We start from the raw sequence: 16,063 nt of genomic DNA on the forward strand, positions 1-16,063 counted from the left end.
TTGATTTTAAAAAAAATTCAAGATAATATGTTTTTTTTTTTAATATCAAGACAATAATATATTGGATTAGCACGAGTTTCATGATTTAATTATCAAACTCGCGACCTAAGTCATGGACTCCTGGTTTTAATAACTATGTTTTTTTAAAACTATTTTTTCAACTTGACATGTCTAAAAACTGTCTTGGATGACCGATAAAAAATGCGGATTGGCTTAAAAAAAACACTCAACATGATATCTTTTTTTTTAATATTAAAATGATGACATATTAGATCAATTCAGGTTTCACGACTTAATCCATCAAATTCATAACCCAGGTCATAGACTCTATTGAGTGTAATAAATATGTTTTTAAAACTATTTTTTACTTAATTATATAATAACAAAACGCTCATAAAATAAAGTACCAGCCAAAAACAAGGATGTTTGTTTGAGATTGTGATTACATTGTGGAAATTACATTGAAACAAGATATCTAGATGACTTGTAAAAACATGGATTGACTTTGCATTTTTTGTTAAGATGATATTCTTTTTTAATATTGAGATAGTGACATAATGGATTGACCAAGACTTTGTGGCCTAACCTGTCAAACTCACGATCAAAATCATGGATGCTACGAGGTTTAATAACTTTGATTTTTCAAACTATTTTTTACTTGATTTTATGATATATAAAAAATTAAACACTCATAAAATCAAGCACAAATCAAATAACATGATGTTTGTTTGAAGTTGCGATAACTTAATAAAAAACAAACTAAAATAAATTATGAAGACCAATTTCAAGCTAATCAATTGTTGAATGATAAAATTAAAAAACAAAACAAAAGTTAAAAAGAATTAGAGGGAAAAAAAAAGGTGCATGAATTTCGTCAATTCTTTTATTGTAGTTAGTAACTAAACATGGGACGACGCTACATTACATATCCACATTTTTTCCATAAAACAATGATGTCTAGGTTCCACAAGAGCATTTTAAAGAAAAAAATACAGCTTGGATTATAGCCTGGACCGAGTTTAATAATTTTGTATTTTTTAGTTGGATGATAATAAAATAGGCAATGATAGTAAATTGATAAAATTTATTTTTAAAAAAGACCCATGATAATACAAAGAAAAACATTTAGAATTATGAAACTAGATAAAATTGGGACATGGAGCAAATCAAATGTTGAAGGATGAAATCAGGAAAATAATCAATAAAAGGACCTAAAATAAAAAAAATTGCAATTAAAATAATTAGGGTGAAAATCAATATAAAAAATAAATTAGAGGAAACTATAAATTTTTTATTGAAGGGTTAAATTGTGAAGAAAAATAATTTCAATAAAAAAAGGAAAAAAATTTTAAAGCATGATGACCAAATTGAAAACAATTAGTATACTATAAACTTAAATTGAAGAATGAAATTGAAAACTAATAAACTTTTTTATAAAAAAACCAAGAAAAAAATATATAAATCAAATTAATAAGGATCAAACTAAAATTAGAATTTCTTGTACCTTGCATCTGCTAGCAACTTTTTTCAATTTAATTAATATTTAATCTTTGTTATAACACCAAAATATCCTTGATGTACCACCTTATAATAATTAAAAAAAAAAAGTGAAGTGAAAAAACCAAAAGGCTGTATGTGTGATTTAGTTTTTTTTTTTAAAAAAAATTAAATATAAACCTATTATTTTATTGTATTTTTAAAAAGTAAAAAGATAAAAATATAACTCTTGGCTAGTTCTAAAAATTCTGATTTGAAGGATAATTAGGTTATTTTATTATGCTACTTTCAACCTAGTTGATTATTTAATAACTAAAATGTCACTTAAAAGGCTGAAATACCCCTGACACCAAACACCAAGCCCCTCTTTTTTTTTTTCTTTTTTTTTTTTCGAGTGAATCAGGGTAATAGCTCTCTAATCCCTAGATCCTTTTTTCGCAGTTTGAACCTGTGTAAGAATTCCTATCTAGCAAACATCTGAGATCTTAACTACTACCAAGTATTCCCAACTAGGAGACAAAACACTTGCTTTGAATGAATATATTAGTCTAATAATAGTCTTAGCAAATTCTGTAAGATGAAGCTTATTCTAGAGATGTAGATTTTATTCTGTTCTGCTTGTATTCCAACATTAAATTAACATCAGTTTTATATCAATTATCAATTTATCATGAAGTTGGCAGCGGAATGTTTTGAAATATAATTGTTTAGAGATCGTCATCCTCTCGCGTTCCTCCTACTTCTCGTTGATCATTGCCTCCATTATGAACTGCCATAATCCTCCGTATCATACCTGGATTTGGAGGGAATGAGTAGAAACAAAGGCAATTATTGGTGCTCCATTCCACGTCACTGGGCCGCAAGAACACACCAGGGCCAGCCATTCGGTAAAGCTTCCGAAAGAAGAAACAAACGGGCTGAAAAAATGAGCCATGCAGCTCACGTGCTGATGGCGAGCTTGAGATAGCTTCTATGTTAGCGAGGGCTCGTTGCAAGGAGATGGTTAAGAGTTGGGAGTTGATAGAAGTTTTTGCTCTCATCTTTTCACGTTGAGTAATTTTCTAGATTTCATTTATTTTCTTATTTTCAATTTAGATGAATTATATCACTTGTGAATGTTTAAGCTGATGTAAGAGATTATGTAATTCAATAGCTTGAAAAGCAATGAGACAACACTGGCCCATTATAAAGAATCTGAAACTATCCTTGAAAAATAAAAAAATAACCTTTTATTTAATTAAAACTCAAAATAAATCTTGAGAAGTGAGGCCCAGTAAAAAGCCCAACTGAAATAAATTCAGTTTGAACCCGTTTAGTTGCATTGGAGGCAATGAAATATGTTTCAGGTGTTTATTATTGAAAGGAAATGATGGTACGATAACTACTGCTGCCCAATTTAATCATGTAGTAATAAATTAGCTGGTAACTCGCTGTCGGCTTTGTTAACGGGCAAATTTTATCAGACCTAAAAAAAGGAAAAATAATTCAACAAATTGTTCTGGTCCCGGGTCCGATGGTCGCCTGTAATCAGCTATTACGAAGTCAAGCAAGTTTCAACCCCAGGCACGGATAGCCACTATTAAAAATTGTAGCAGATATGCTCACCTTTTTAATTTCTGAAAACGAAATTAGCCCAAATCCATTTTTATTCCAAAAACAATAAAGCTCCACTTACTGAGTTGTGACAAATAATGTGGTTTTCGTTGGCTTGTTTATTTGAGTGCATCAAGTTAGGTGAGTTATGGACACGAGGGCGGCATCCTTTAAAACCTCCCTCTTATATTTGATCCCACAAGTACGATAGCCCGGTAATTGATAGTTTGTATTTGATATTTAATAAATTAAGATGGTTTGTGATTAATATTTATAAAAGATTTTTTTTTTTTTATAGAGGGAGAGACTTTTTGATATTTAAATAAATATATTTTTAGAAAGAGAAAATATAATTGTATTTTAGAGATGGATGTTTTGAAAATATATATAGAGTAAATAATGAAGATTGTGAACTTTTATTTGAAGGGTTCATGATATATTTATAACTCATGAATCTTATCTTTTTATGAAGATAAATGAACTGAAATTGTATTCTATTTAAAATAATATTTATTAGATCAATATAAAATAACGATGGAACTCCCGTAGAGTCTTGAAAAATTCTTTAATAACGGTTGTGCTTAAAACACATTATAAATAAAAAATGGGTATAGGTGTGCTGTTTAGACACAAACATGTTAGGATGCACACCCACCACTAAAGATGCTGGAAATATCACGTCCACGCTAAGCTTGGAGCCCAAGCCTATGCCCTACAGGGAGATGGGCTATAGCTACCATGATTGGGTCCACTCTCCTTGAGCCCTTTACTGTACTTTGAGCTTGGGATAAAAAAGCCCAAGCTCAATGGGTGTTCTTGTTGGTATATTTGGAGGGAATTCTTTGGGTTAATTATATTTTTAGAAGAGGTTTGGGTTTATTTTATTTGAATCTATTATAAAAATATTTAAGGAGTCAATTAAACCAACTAAAATTAAGAGAAAAAATTATTTTTTAGCTGTATTTAATTTAGTTAATTCCTCTTACTCATTAAACACTGAGTTAAAAAAATTCCCTCTTGTATTTGTTTTCACCGCTTCCAAATTCCAATGACTCGCAACTTGACTAATTAGCTTTGATGGATGTAAAAATGTTTAACGAGTTAGATAATCCTCGAGATTTTCTTTTTTAGATGATGCCCAGTTCTTATTCATGTTAATTGATTTATTGGTTGATTTTAAAGTGTTTATATATATATATTGAAATAATATTTTTTATTTTTAATATTAAAACATCCAAACAATCTGAAAAACAAAATTAAAATAATAAAAATTATTTTAAAAAAATTAAAATATAAAAATAAATAGGGCTCCATGTATCATGAAAGCTGTAATATATGAAATTTTATTTTTAAGAAGAAAAGTAGAAAAAAAAACATTAGAACCTGTAAAAATGATAATACTCTATGGCCGGGTATTTCTTACCTCGGTGTCAGGCATTTCAGATCCAGATCGATCAAATTATTAAGCAGGTGAACGACACAAAACTGCTGGGCTCCACGCATTATCTCGTTCGAGAAAAATCGAATTCATCGTATGCCCATGCCTTCACTTTTTGGCAATAAAGATGCCCACGTGTCTTGGAGAAGATGGGCAGTTTCAATCAAATGGGAGGATACTTGAAAACAAAGCACTATATAGTGCATGACCAAACACCTCACCGACAATTAATTAATAGGCTAATAAATCAACGGATTTTGAGTTATAGAGCAAGGAGTAGTGCTCACTTAATTCGTAATTCAGTCAAAATCTATAAACAAATTCTAATTTTAAATTGATGGAATGTCGCCTTGTAATAAATTTTATTTTTAACACTTTATTTTTAACACCGTGTATTATGTTTTAAGGCTACTAATCCCATGTAGAAATATATTAGTTTACTAGCATGTAGTTATGTGGTGGGTCGGATATAAAAATTTAATGTTAAAAATAAATTTAGGCTACAAAAAATTAATTGGTATTATTATTAAACTTAACTTATTAAGTTAATTTTAAAATCTCATATCTTGACTTTTCATCTAGTATTGGTTTAAAATTATCTCGCATGAGATTTTGCTTTTACATGATCCCATTGACTTAGTAAATCAAAAAATAATCTGGATAGCTGATAAAAAGCATGATTTCATTAAAAAAAAAATTAAAATGATTTTTTTTAAATATTAAAATTATGACATATTAAATTAACTCGGACTTTACGGCTTGATCTACTAAACCCACGAAACGACAATAGCCTTTATTGGATTTAACAATTTTTTTTTAGAAAAAACTAATTTTCACTTAACAATATGATAGTAAAAATAGATACTTGTAAAATTAAGCATTAAATATTGAGATATTTGTTTGAGATTGTGATAACTTTATAAAAAATAATTTAGAATAAATTATGAAAATCAATCAAATATTGATTAATGAGATTGAAAAGAAAAATGAAAGAAAAAAATTAAAAGATAGATTTTTTTTTTAGAAAAAAGAAAAAAGAAAAAAAAAAGCTCAACCAAAATTAAAAAGGAAAAAAAAAGAGAGAGCTCGACCAAAAAAAAAAGAGCTCAACCAAAATTCTTACATAAAATAAATAAAAAATTAATTATAAAAATTAATTTAAAATCAACTTGCTAGAATAAAATTGAAAAGGAAAAAAATTTGGGATTCCTTCACTGATTATATAAACAGTGAATTAGCTGAGCCCCAATTTTATTTTTAGTAAAGTAGGGGTAATATATAGTATAATGACAACGACAGTGATGATATGATGATGCCACGAGTGTTACTGTAGCTGTCTCTCAACTTGGAGTTATCGTGGCCACCAGGGGAGTAAAGTGCGGATTTAAATTTCCAAGTCTTGTTGATCTTCAATTAGCAAGTTGAATACAACTGTAAACAAAAATTTAATCTATTAGCTTCGTTGACGCTTTAAATCAACATTCATAACGGCAATTCCACCAGGGAAATAAACTATAAGACAAAGACTCTCGTACAGTCCACCCAATATTGAGAGTGTTGTTTTTTTGTAGCGATTGCGATTTCCATAGAAAATTAGGAGTCCATAACATATAAGTTTCTTCATGTTGCCTACGGAGCTTATAAAAACTAACGGAGTGCACGATGGACCTTTTCTTTTTTATATCATGGATATCCTATAGACGAGAGTCCTCCCTTTTTTTCATGAAATGTATATATATATATTATTTTTATTAATTTTTAATTTTATCATTCAATTCATATTTATAATTTTTTTTTTCTAAATTAGCTCTCATTCCTTTTTTTTTTGTTGGAATTATTTTTCTTTTTAATTTAACCCTCTAATTGAGAATTTTGTAACTGTACTCTAATTTATTTTTTTTATTTAAATTTTCATTTTCAGTCTTTTAATTATTATTTTAGATCCTCTTGTGCAATTTATTTTTTTTATCAAATTTTATCTTTCAGCATTTGATTTATTGGGGAAATTTAGTTTCACGATTTTTTCATGTATATTGTTTTTAGTCTAATAACTCAGGTCTAATAAAGTGTTAATGTTGGTCGACATTCTCTCTCTTTTTTTTTTTTCTAATTTTATCATTTGTTATTAGTGTTTTTTTCAAATAAAAATTTTAATAAATCTTCATTCAACATTAGTTTTTTCCATGCATCTATTTTTCTGTCTTTTATTTTATTTAGTTAATTTTATGTGTGTGTTAATTTTTTTATAATCATCTTTTAATTTTTTTAATTTTATTTTTAGTTATCATTGATGATTATTTATTTATTTATTTACATAAATACTTTTTAATTTATTGAATTAGACACATGCAAAATCTTTTCGATTTGCATTTAGGATTTGTATCTAAAAAGTGATTGGTGTTTTATTTCCACGGATGATTTTTCATTTACATTTTTTAAAAAAAATATATGTATATTTAATATTTTTTTATGAAAAAAAAATCCAAACCGCGATGCAAGTGAGTGACAAATAGCTAGTTAAGTATCAAAATTCGTGCATATTGTATACTGTGGAGATGTGCATGGATTGGCCTTTATCATCTGTAAGCTTGATTGATTGTCCTGCACATGCTGACCATGATTCATCTTGATATATCTCCAAGGATAAAGGTCTATCTCTTGGCTCTGCTTGCAATCCGCACGTGACTCGTTCTTCTCTTACAGACGAATAGATTACTAGCTCGCGATATGCTATGGGTTAGGTTAAATATTTCCTAACACAAGAAAAATATTGAAGCGACCCCAACATTCTAAAAGAATCATGAAAAATAAAAGACTTGGTCATTAATTGATTGAATAAACTTGATTTATTTAATAATATAATTAAAAAATAACAATGATTAATTACAAAAAAATAAATGTTTGTAAGTATTATAGAGAGATATCCTTCAATATTCTTCAAAAGTTTTTGTTATCTTATTTAATAACAAAACAAAAACTAAATGTGAATAAATAATCTTTTAGAAAATAAAAATAAAAAGACAAATCACTTTGTGTATCTCATGATTTGAATAATTTTTCACTTCACAGTTTAAGTTTTTAAACATTACATTTTATAACTTTGATCCATTTTTTAGAATTTCACCTTCAGTAAAAAAAAATAAAAAATAAATGGTTTACTTACTTTCCTGAAGTAAGTTACATGGAAGGGAAACAGAAACGTACAATAATTAAAGAAAACTTTTGAAAATAAAGAGTTGCTTCTACATTGTCCATAATGGCAGGGAGGATTATCCTTTCTGCCAAAAAAAAAACGAAGAAGAAAAAGGAAGGTTGTACTTGTAATTTTATGCTAAACGACACAACAAACTCTTGTGAGGGCGTTGTTATTGGTCAATGGAGCGAGAGGAGGAAATTGTCTTGTTATGTAACTTTTGATTAATTTTCTCTTTCGTTCCTTATTTTCATATCGATTTGACTCTTTACTGTCTTCACCGATGACGTTACACGTACTAAACCTCATTGTGTCCGGTTTCTAGCTGTCACGTGCGAGCAGTCATTTCAGTCACTGGGCTTCCAAGAATGCCATCATGGGAGCCGTCCAGTACGTGCCAAAACACTTGCCCACTTGCACAACACTTTCATTCTCGTAGCCTGATTGTAATTGTAATTTGGAATTATTTTTTTAAATATTTTTTATTTAAAAATATATTAAAATAATATTTGTTTATTTTTAAAAATTATTTTTAATATTATCATATAAAAAAAAATTAAAAAATGAAAAAAAATTATTAATTTAAAATAAAAAAAATTATTTTTTTTTCAAAAACATTTTTAAAATATAAAAACAAAAACATCTTATTGTTTTTATAGGTTATTTTAATTTCATTTCTCAATTGGGTTACCTTAAGGCCATGTTTGTTTCCCGGAAAGTAGTTTCCAGGAAATCATTTTCCAAACTTTCCTGTGTTTGTTTGTCATTAGAAAAGTTGGTCAATGGAAAACACTTTCCAGTCAATTTCAGTCAAAGAAAAATTTGACTTGGTTTTCAGGAAAGTGTTTTCCCTTTAGCTGTGTTTGTTTTCCGGAAAGTGGTTTCCGGGAAATCACTTTCCAAACTTTCTTGTGTTTGTTTGCCAATAGGAAAGTTAGTCAATGAAAAACACTTTCCAGTAAAAGGAAAATTTGGCTTGATTTTCAGGAAAGTGTTTTCCTGAAAAATTTAGGGGGGAAACACTTTCCGGAAGTTGTGAAAAATTTAGAAATGTCATTATTTGCTGATTATATTAAATTTAATCCTCAAACTTTTGATTGATATATATTTTTGTTTTGAATATTTATTTTTCAATTTCATCTCTTAAAATTTTATTTTTATATTAACTTTGGTCCTTATTTTTATAATTGCTATTTGCTTTTTCCTTATCATATTTTTATTAAAAAATTTTATCTATCAAATTTGGTCTTCATTCTTTTGATTATTACTTATTTTATTTGAAATAATTTATGAAATGTTGATTATTATTATTTTAATTTCTTCATCTTTTATTATTTTTTTTAATTTTTTAGATTTGATCTCTATTATTTTGATTATTATTTATTTTATTTGAGATAATTTATGAAATTATATATTTTTTTTCAATTTCATTCTCATTCAACTTTTTAATTTGTAAGATTTGTTCCTCATTATTTTAATAAGCTATGTATGAATATAGGATATAATAAAAAAAATTCATCATTATAAATACTCTTTAGATTTCATTTTTTTTTATTATAAGTGATTAAATATTTTATATATATATAGATAAACTTGAAAAAAAATTAATTCATTAATAAATTATTTTCCAGTTCATTTTCCATAACACAACCAAACACGGGAGAGTGTTTTTCAGTTCATTTTCCATAACAAACGGAGCCTTAGTCTTGGTCTTGGATGGTCACTTGTGACCGATAAAATTGTGAAAAAACTTTATATAAAAATTAGGTTGTACACGGTTGAGTTGAATGACTTAGCTAGTGCCTTTGTGACATGCTTAAAAAAATAATTTTTCTTATAAACAGAAACTTTTATATGCTTATATCAACACATAGACAACATAAATGTTAAATTTAGGGATCGCATATCTAGCTAGCTTATAAATTGCCTGGTCGAACCTGGTTTGACATTGCTTTCAATGATATAGCTTTCGTTGGATTTGACTTGCTTCCATTATTATTATTTTTTATTAATATAAATGTCTATATTAGCTTTTTTTTCTATGATTTTTGGCTAGCTTTTTCATGGTTTTTAGCCAACTTTCATGGTTGTACCAATTCTAGGTTGTAGGGCCGAGTTGCTTTGTAACCAAGTGTAGACCTTGAGAATTTTTATTTTATTTTATTTTATTTTATGGAGAAGAGATTGTGTAATTGGGGGAGCAATTGGGGATCAAGCTAGTTCTTCACTAGAGAAAAACATTGTGCCTGTCGGTGCTATCCATGTTTTCTGTGTATAGATATAAATCATTGGATTGCCATGTTGCTTACTGGTGGATATATCATGTTATCTGTTATGCGTGCTATTGATGATAATTTATCATTAATTTTTATTTTTGTATATAAAAAAATTATATATACATGAAAAAATTGGATGAACAGCCCATGGAACCCATCTCAACATGGGTGTAGGTGGATTTTATCATGAAAAAATTGGATGAACAGCCCATGGAACCCATCTCAACATGGGTGTAGGTGGATTTTATCATGAAAAAATATATATTTTTCTTAGAAAATGTTCTTTTCATATTTTATTTTTTCTCGCATCATCAGTTAATTACCATCGGCAGCGAGTGAAACTTTAACCACTCAATTAATTGAGAAATACTATTAGTTGGTTCAAAATGGAAAGATTTTTTTTTCCCCGACCATACATCACCTTCGCAAAAAATGATAACTAAAAAAAGAGAAGAAGAAGAAGAAGACGAAGAAGAAGAAGAAACCAATAGCCAACAAGCTTTTCTATAACTACAAACCTATGTATCTAATTCAGAAGCATAGCAATATGAGTTCAGATTAATCATTAAAATCAGAGAAAAAAGAGCTGGAAATGAAGATTGGAACATGAAAGCAACGTGAGATATCCCGACCTTTTCATAAATTGCATGTTCTCTTTCTAGTTTGCAGTTCCGCCTTTCCTTCATCTCCTCCACGCACTGATCTGGTGACGTGAAGAGAGGATCCTGGTAGCGGTGCCACAAGCAATTAGCTCATTGTACATCAGAAAGTGGAAATAAGAAAAGAGGAGGCCGGATGTCACGAGAACCGCAGGGCATTTGCTCAAGCACAGACTGTTTACTCAAAGAACTACCCAGGATTGTTACTATATTGTTTTATTCTTGGATTTTCCACAGCGTATAATCGCTTAGATCTTTCCCGGATGACGGCGACGACGTAGCTTACATTTGTTCTCGCGACATCAACACTCATCCATTATAATTCAAGCATAACAATCCAGCCACTGTGTTGGGATCACCTGACATTCCAGAGCCCTTTTCACGTGCCATTGACATATTCCATTCTTGTCAATCAGTTAAGGGTGGTGATTTCCCAGTAAAGCCTCTACTCCGCCGTGTTGCTTAATCTTAAATTAGGCACCAGCTAGCTGATTAATTTACAGATCAACGTGATTTCAAAGGGAAATCTCATTATTTAAACTTTGGTTCTTATAATCTGAAAGAAAAAGCATTTGGTTTATATTTTCTTTTTGGCAGGAGATAATATATATTGCTCGCAAAGTTTTTACAAAAAGGTGATTTTCTTTTAGAGGAGTAGAAGTGTTAAAGCTAAGTAATTAAAATACGAAAATCGTCTATAATCTTTTGGATTTATTCTCTCTTTTTTCTCTTCAATTTATCTAAAAAAAATTCAACTTCAATCCATATCAGGGTACGAGTAAAAAAAGCAAAAAGGGACCCGCAACGTAAAATCAAAATGATAAGTGTTTACTCCACCAGGAGAAGGAGAAGATACAACCAGTCTCTATCCCCTCCTTAGTCTGTGCTTCTTTAATTTAATTTTTCTTATTATCATGTTTTTTTAAAAAAAATTGGTTGAGAGATGAGCTCAAGTGCTTAAACCTCTTTTGAGAACCGTAAACAAAGCGAATTAACGACAACTAAAAAAAATAAATACTACGACTCCTTGCTACCATAGCCGATCTCTCTCTCCCAGAAAACACTTTTCATCTTCCTTTAAATGGCCACATTGCTCCTTCATTAATCACTTCTTCTTTTAAATATTTAGAGAGAGAGGGGGGGGGGTAATGATATAAAAAAAGGAAGAAAAAGTAGCGAAGAAGACGAAGATGCAGATGCGGAGATGGAAGGCGGTGGGGTTGATGAGGAGGATACTATCATGCGCCATATGTACAATAGCAATGATGTCACTCCTCTCCGTACACTTGCACATATTCCCTCGTCACTCTAAACTCCCTGATCCTTACAAGCTTCCTAATCCCGTAAGTAATGTTAAAAAAAAAATACCTCTCTCTGTTTTTTCCTTCTTTTTTTTTTTTTTTTTTTCTAGCGTAGAGAATTAGGGTTTATTATGTTTACCTGTGCCTAGTGTGTTTGATAGGTATCTCAGTCTTTGCTTATTTTAGTAGGAAGTGCCAAATGTGATTGATTTTTTGGGTTTGGAATGGCAACTAATTGCCTTAGTTTTTAGTCCTTTCGGAAATAATAATAATAATAATAATAATAATATATGTAGCAAATTGAAATCAGAGACAAGATACTGGGCAATGAGCAAGAACAGAGGTGGACAAGTGAGTTCACTCCTCCCAATGTGTTCCTAGGCCCCCTCTCATCCCAACAGGTAGGTCTTATTATATGCCCTTCATTCCAGTACGTTCGTTTGCCAGTTCAAACGAAATTATTGTGTACTTTTTTTTCTTTCTTGAATACTGATTCATTAGAGAGAAAAAATGGTGCAAAAACAATATGGGATTTATCAGTGGATAGAGTGTCATAAGAGTTTTATGTTCCTTTAAGCATGCATCTTTCATGTCTTCACCACTTAAGACTTGACAGTTTCCGGTTTGGCGTACGAATTGTCCCAGACTATGGAAGCCTGTGCCAAATCGTGATTATATGCCTTGCACTCAACCTACTCCTAACTATACCGGTAAGTTTTAGTTTTTATTTTTATTCTTATTTGCATATTTTCAAGAAAATTTGCTTGTTCCCTTATTCCCGCTTTGCCTATTGTTTCTCAGCTCCTCCAGAGTCGCGAGGTTATCTCTTAGCGCATACAAATGGTGGGCTCAACCAGATGCGAGCTGGGGTACTTCTCTACTGTCTATCTCTGTGTGAAATACACTGTGTTTGAAATTACTGAAATTGTTTTAGTTACTATCTTCCCAAATTCTTTACTATTTCTATCTTATTCTGGAAATGCGCATGTGATTGTGCTGTGCTCTCATATTGGCAACAATAATCCGTATTTTTTTCTTAATTGATTCTTTGTTTTTTGTTTTTAACTGGGATTGACAATAGTTGTCTTTCTTGAATTGCAGATATGTGATATGGTAGCTATTGCGCGTATCATAAATGCTACTCTTGTTGTTCCAGAACTAGATAAAAAGTCGTATTGGCAAGATTCCAGGTCATTTTAGTTCTGTGAAATTCTTACGTTGTTGGCCCCTCTCATGTCGTGATGCCATAGTTTCTTTTCTTCTCTTTTTTTATTGTCTTGCAGCAACTTTTCAGATGTCTTCAATGAAGATCATTTCATCAACGCTCTAGCTAATGATGTAAAAGTCATAAAAAGGCTCCCCATGGAAATGGATGGTGCTACAAAAGCAGATAAATATTTTAAAAGCTGGTCTGGTATGGACTATTACCAGGGGGAGATAGCAAGCATGTGGGCTGATTATAAGGTATATCAATTAGAATGCTCAGTTTCACCTGGTTATGAGATATTTATGATTGCCATCTGTTGGTTTTACTCTCATTTATTGTTGAAATTCTAACACAGTTTCCCAACGTAAATTTGTTTTCGCAGGTTATTCTGGCTGCCAAGACTGACTCTCGTCTAGCAAATAACAATCTCCCTGCTGATATTCAGAAGCTGCGTTGCCGTGCCTGTTATGAAGCCCTCTGTTTCGCACCTCCAATTGAAGCAACGGGAAAGGTGAAAAATTGATTCTTGTATGTGCAATGACTGTTTAATATGATTTTAACTTACATGGTCGCTGTAGTTGTTGGTGGACCGCATGAGGTCATACGGTACTTACATTGCTCTGCACTTACGATACGAGAAGGACATTCTTGCCTTCACTGGATGCACACATGGTTTATCTCCTGCTGAAGCAGATGAACTAAAAAAGATCAGGTAATTTTGCTGCAGTTATGTGATAGCGAATTCAATTAAGAGCTCAGGTTTTCTGCTTAAGTAATTTTATCTGTGACTTGCAGAGACGCAAATGATGAGTGGAAAGTGAAGGATATTGATCCCAGGGAGCAAAGATCTAAAGGTTTTTGCCCCTTAACTCCAAAGGAGGCTGCAATATTTCTATCTGCTCTTGGTTATCCATCAAATACCCCTATATACATTGCTGCGGGAGAGATATATGGAGGTGATTCATATATGGATGATCTACGATCCCGGTATCCTATGTTAATGAGCAAGGTGTGTTTCAAATGCCTTGCTTTGAGTACAATGCTAAACTTGACACTTCAGTAAAAAACCCTAAGGTTGAAAAAAGAAAAAAATTTAACACCCACATCTGAGTATTCAACCTAATCCATGTTCACAACTAATGATGAGTACAATTGCTTTCACTGATGTTGCCTTATGCATTTTGTATGCTGTTTTTGTGTTCATCGTTTTTTGTGGATAATCAAAATTGTAGTTTATTTTAAAAAGATTGAGGATCCCACGTAAATACTTAAACCATTCATCATATATAGACTATAATTTTTGGAATTTAGTGTTTGTAATCAATTGCTTGCATTGATTTAGCCTTGTGCATTTTGTATGCTGTTTTCATGTTCATCTTTTGTGTGTGTGTGAATAATCAAAACAGTAGTTTATTTTAGAAAGATTATGAGAGGATCCCGGTTGTATACTTAAAACCGTAATTTCTTGGAATTTAGTGTTTGTAATCAAGCTCTCTATGAGTCTGCTAAATTTTCAAGCAAGTTGCTCTATGGCTAGCATCTCCTTCAAACATCTTGCAGGAAAAATTGGCATCTATTGAGGAGCTTGAACCATTTGCCAATCATTCGACTCAGCTGGCTGCGCTTGATTATATATTATCTGTTGAAAGTGATGTATTCATGCCGACGTACTCAGGAAATATGGCGAGGGCTGTAGAAGGCCATCGTCGTTTTCTTGGACACAGAAGAACAATTTCCCCAGACAAGTATAAGATATTCTTGTCTATTTTTTTAGCTTTATTTCGATCAATTTACTTGCACTAAGCATCTTCTTTTTGTCCATTAGGAAAGCCCTTGTTCGTCTGTTTGATAAAATAGAGGACGGAACAAAGAAAGAAGGCAAACTTTTATCAGACAAGGTCATTGAAAGGCACAAAAAACGGTATGTATTCTTAAGCACCCTGTAATCATATTTAGTACCCATAAACCTCTCCACTAGTTGAGTTGCCCACGGGCACTGCACGCCTAGGAGAAGAGGGGAGGTCCTCTTAACACTGCGCAGCTGCAAGTTACAGTGGCACTGCAGGAAACTAATGCTCGTTTGGTGAGATTTTGAGGGTATCGTCTATGGCCATATATCGGTCAAGTCAGCGTTCTATTGAGATTTTAGAATAGAATCCACCAATTTAAATTTAAACTTCGTTTCTCATAATGGTCGCACAGGCAAGGCTCCCCAAGGAAGAGGAAAGGGCCCATTCCAGGAACAAAGGGCATGGATAGATTTCGTTCAGAAGAAGCTTTTTATGTAAATCCTTTACCAGATTGTTTGTGTGCGCAATCCCGGAATCTGAACACCTCTGTGTCATAATCAGGTAGTTTAGATGCTGAAGAACAATTGTCACTGTCCACTGATAGATACTTCAAGCTGGTTATGCCCAGCATCATAGTTAGGTAAGTGTATATCTAGGGTTTAGGTAAGTGGGCGTACATGAAGCTACAGATCATATGAACGGCAAGCGAGGCAAATTTAAAATACTGAGATTAGAAGTTAATTAGAGGATACCATCCATCATCACTCAATCTCTAGAGCAACAACGTTTTCTCTAATGTATGTATCGTCATTAAATGGAATAAAAATGAAAAATTACTTAATTTCTTCTCTTTTATCGTGATTGTCAGCAAATGGTAGACCAAGACTGTGTTCTCAATGTGTACAATGGTTTCTCTAGGAGTCCAAGATTATATTCGTTTTTCTGTGTAATGTGCAGAGATTACATTATTGCAAAAGCCAGGCGAGATAATGGCTCCTTGCTCTGCCAGTTCAGCCCAGTGCTGCTTCTTGTAAATTAATGGCTCTATTGGCTATAATCTCCGAATTCAGCATAAACCAATTTCTTCCAGAGAGAAAAATACAGTTTCT

At 31.4% G+C, this 16,063-nt stretch overlaps 1 protein-coding gene across 5 annotated transcripts; it reads left to right on the forward strand.

Annotated features, from left to right (window-relative positions):
* The first annotated feature begins 11,569 nt into the window (after window positions 1-11,569).
* Window positions 11,570-15,809, forward strand: LOC118031598 (O-fucosyltransferase 7). Of its 5 annotated transcripts, none has more exons than XM_035036064.2 (12): window positions 11,571-11,999; window positions 12,254-12,358; window positions 12,574-12,667; window positions 12,759-12,826; window positions 13,059-13,147; window positions 13,241-13,421; window positions 13,547-13,675; window positions 13,743-13,876; window positions 13,960-14,173; window positions 14,725-14,909; window positions 14,990-15,085; window positions 15,367-15,809. In XM_035036064.2, the coding sequence occupies exons 1-12, from the start codon at window positions 11,847-11,849 to the stop codon at window positions 15,509-15,511; spliced, it is 1,593 nt and encodes a 530-aa protein (XP_034891955.1). In that variant the 5' UTR covers window positions 11,571-11,846; the 3' UTR covers window positions 15,512-15,809. The 5 variants fall into 5 exon arrangements, with proteins under 5 accessions (XP_034891956.1, XP_034891955.1, XP_034891958.1 ...); XM_035036067.2 differs by having other exon boundaries at window positions 11,859-11,999; window positions 12,268-12,358; XM_035036068.2 differs by having other exon boundaries at window positions 11,859-11,999; window positions 12,268-12,358; window positions 12,603-12,667.
* Window positions 15,810-16,063: the final 254 nt, after the last annotated feature.

The sequence above is a fragment of the Populus alba genome, chromosome 11, assembly GCF_005239225.2.
Source record: "Populus alba chromosome 11, ASM523922v2, whole genome shotgun sequence".
NCBI classification, from domain to species: domain Eukaryota; kingdom Viridiplantae; phylum Streptophyta; class Magnoliopsida; order Malpighiales; family Salicaceae; genus Populus; species Populus alba.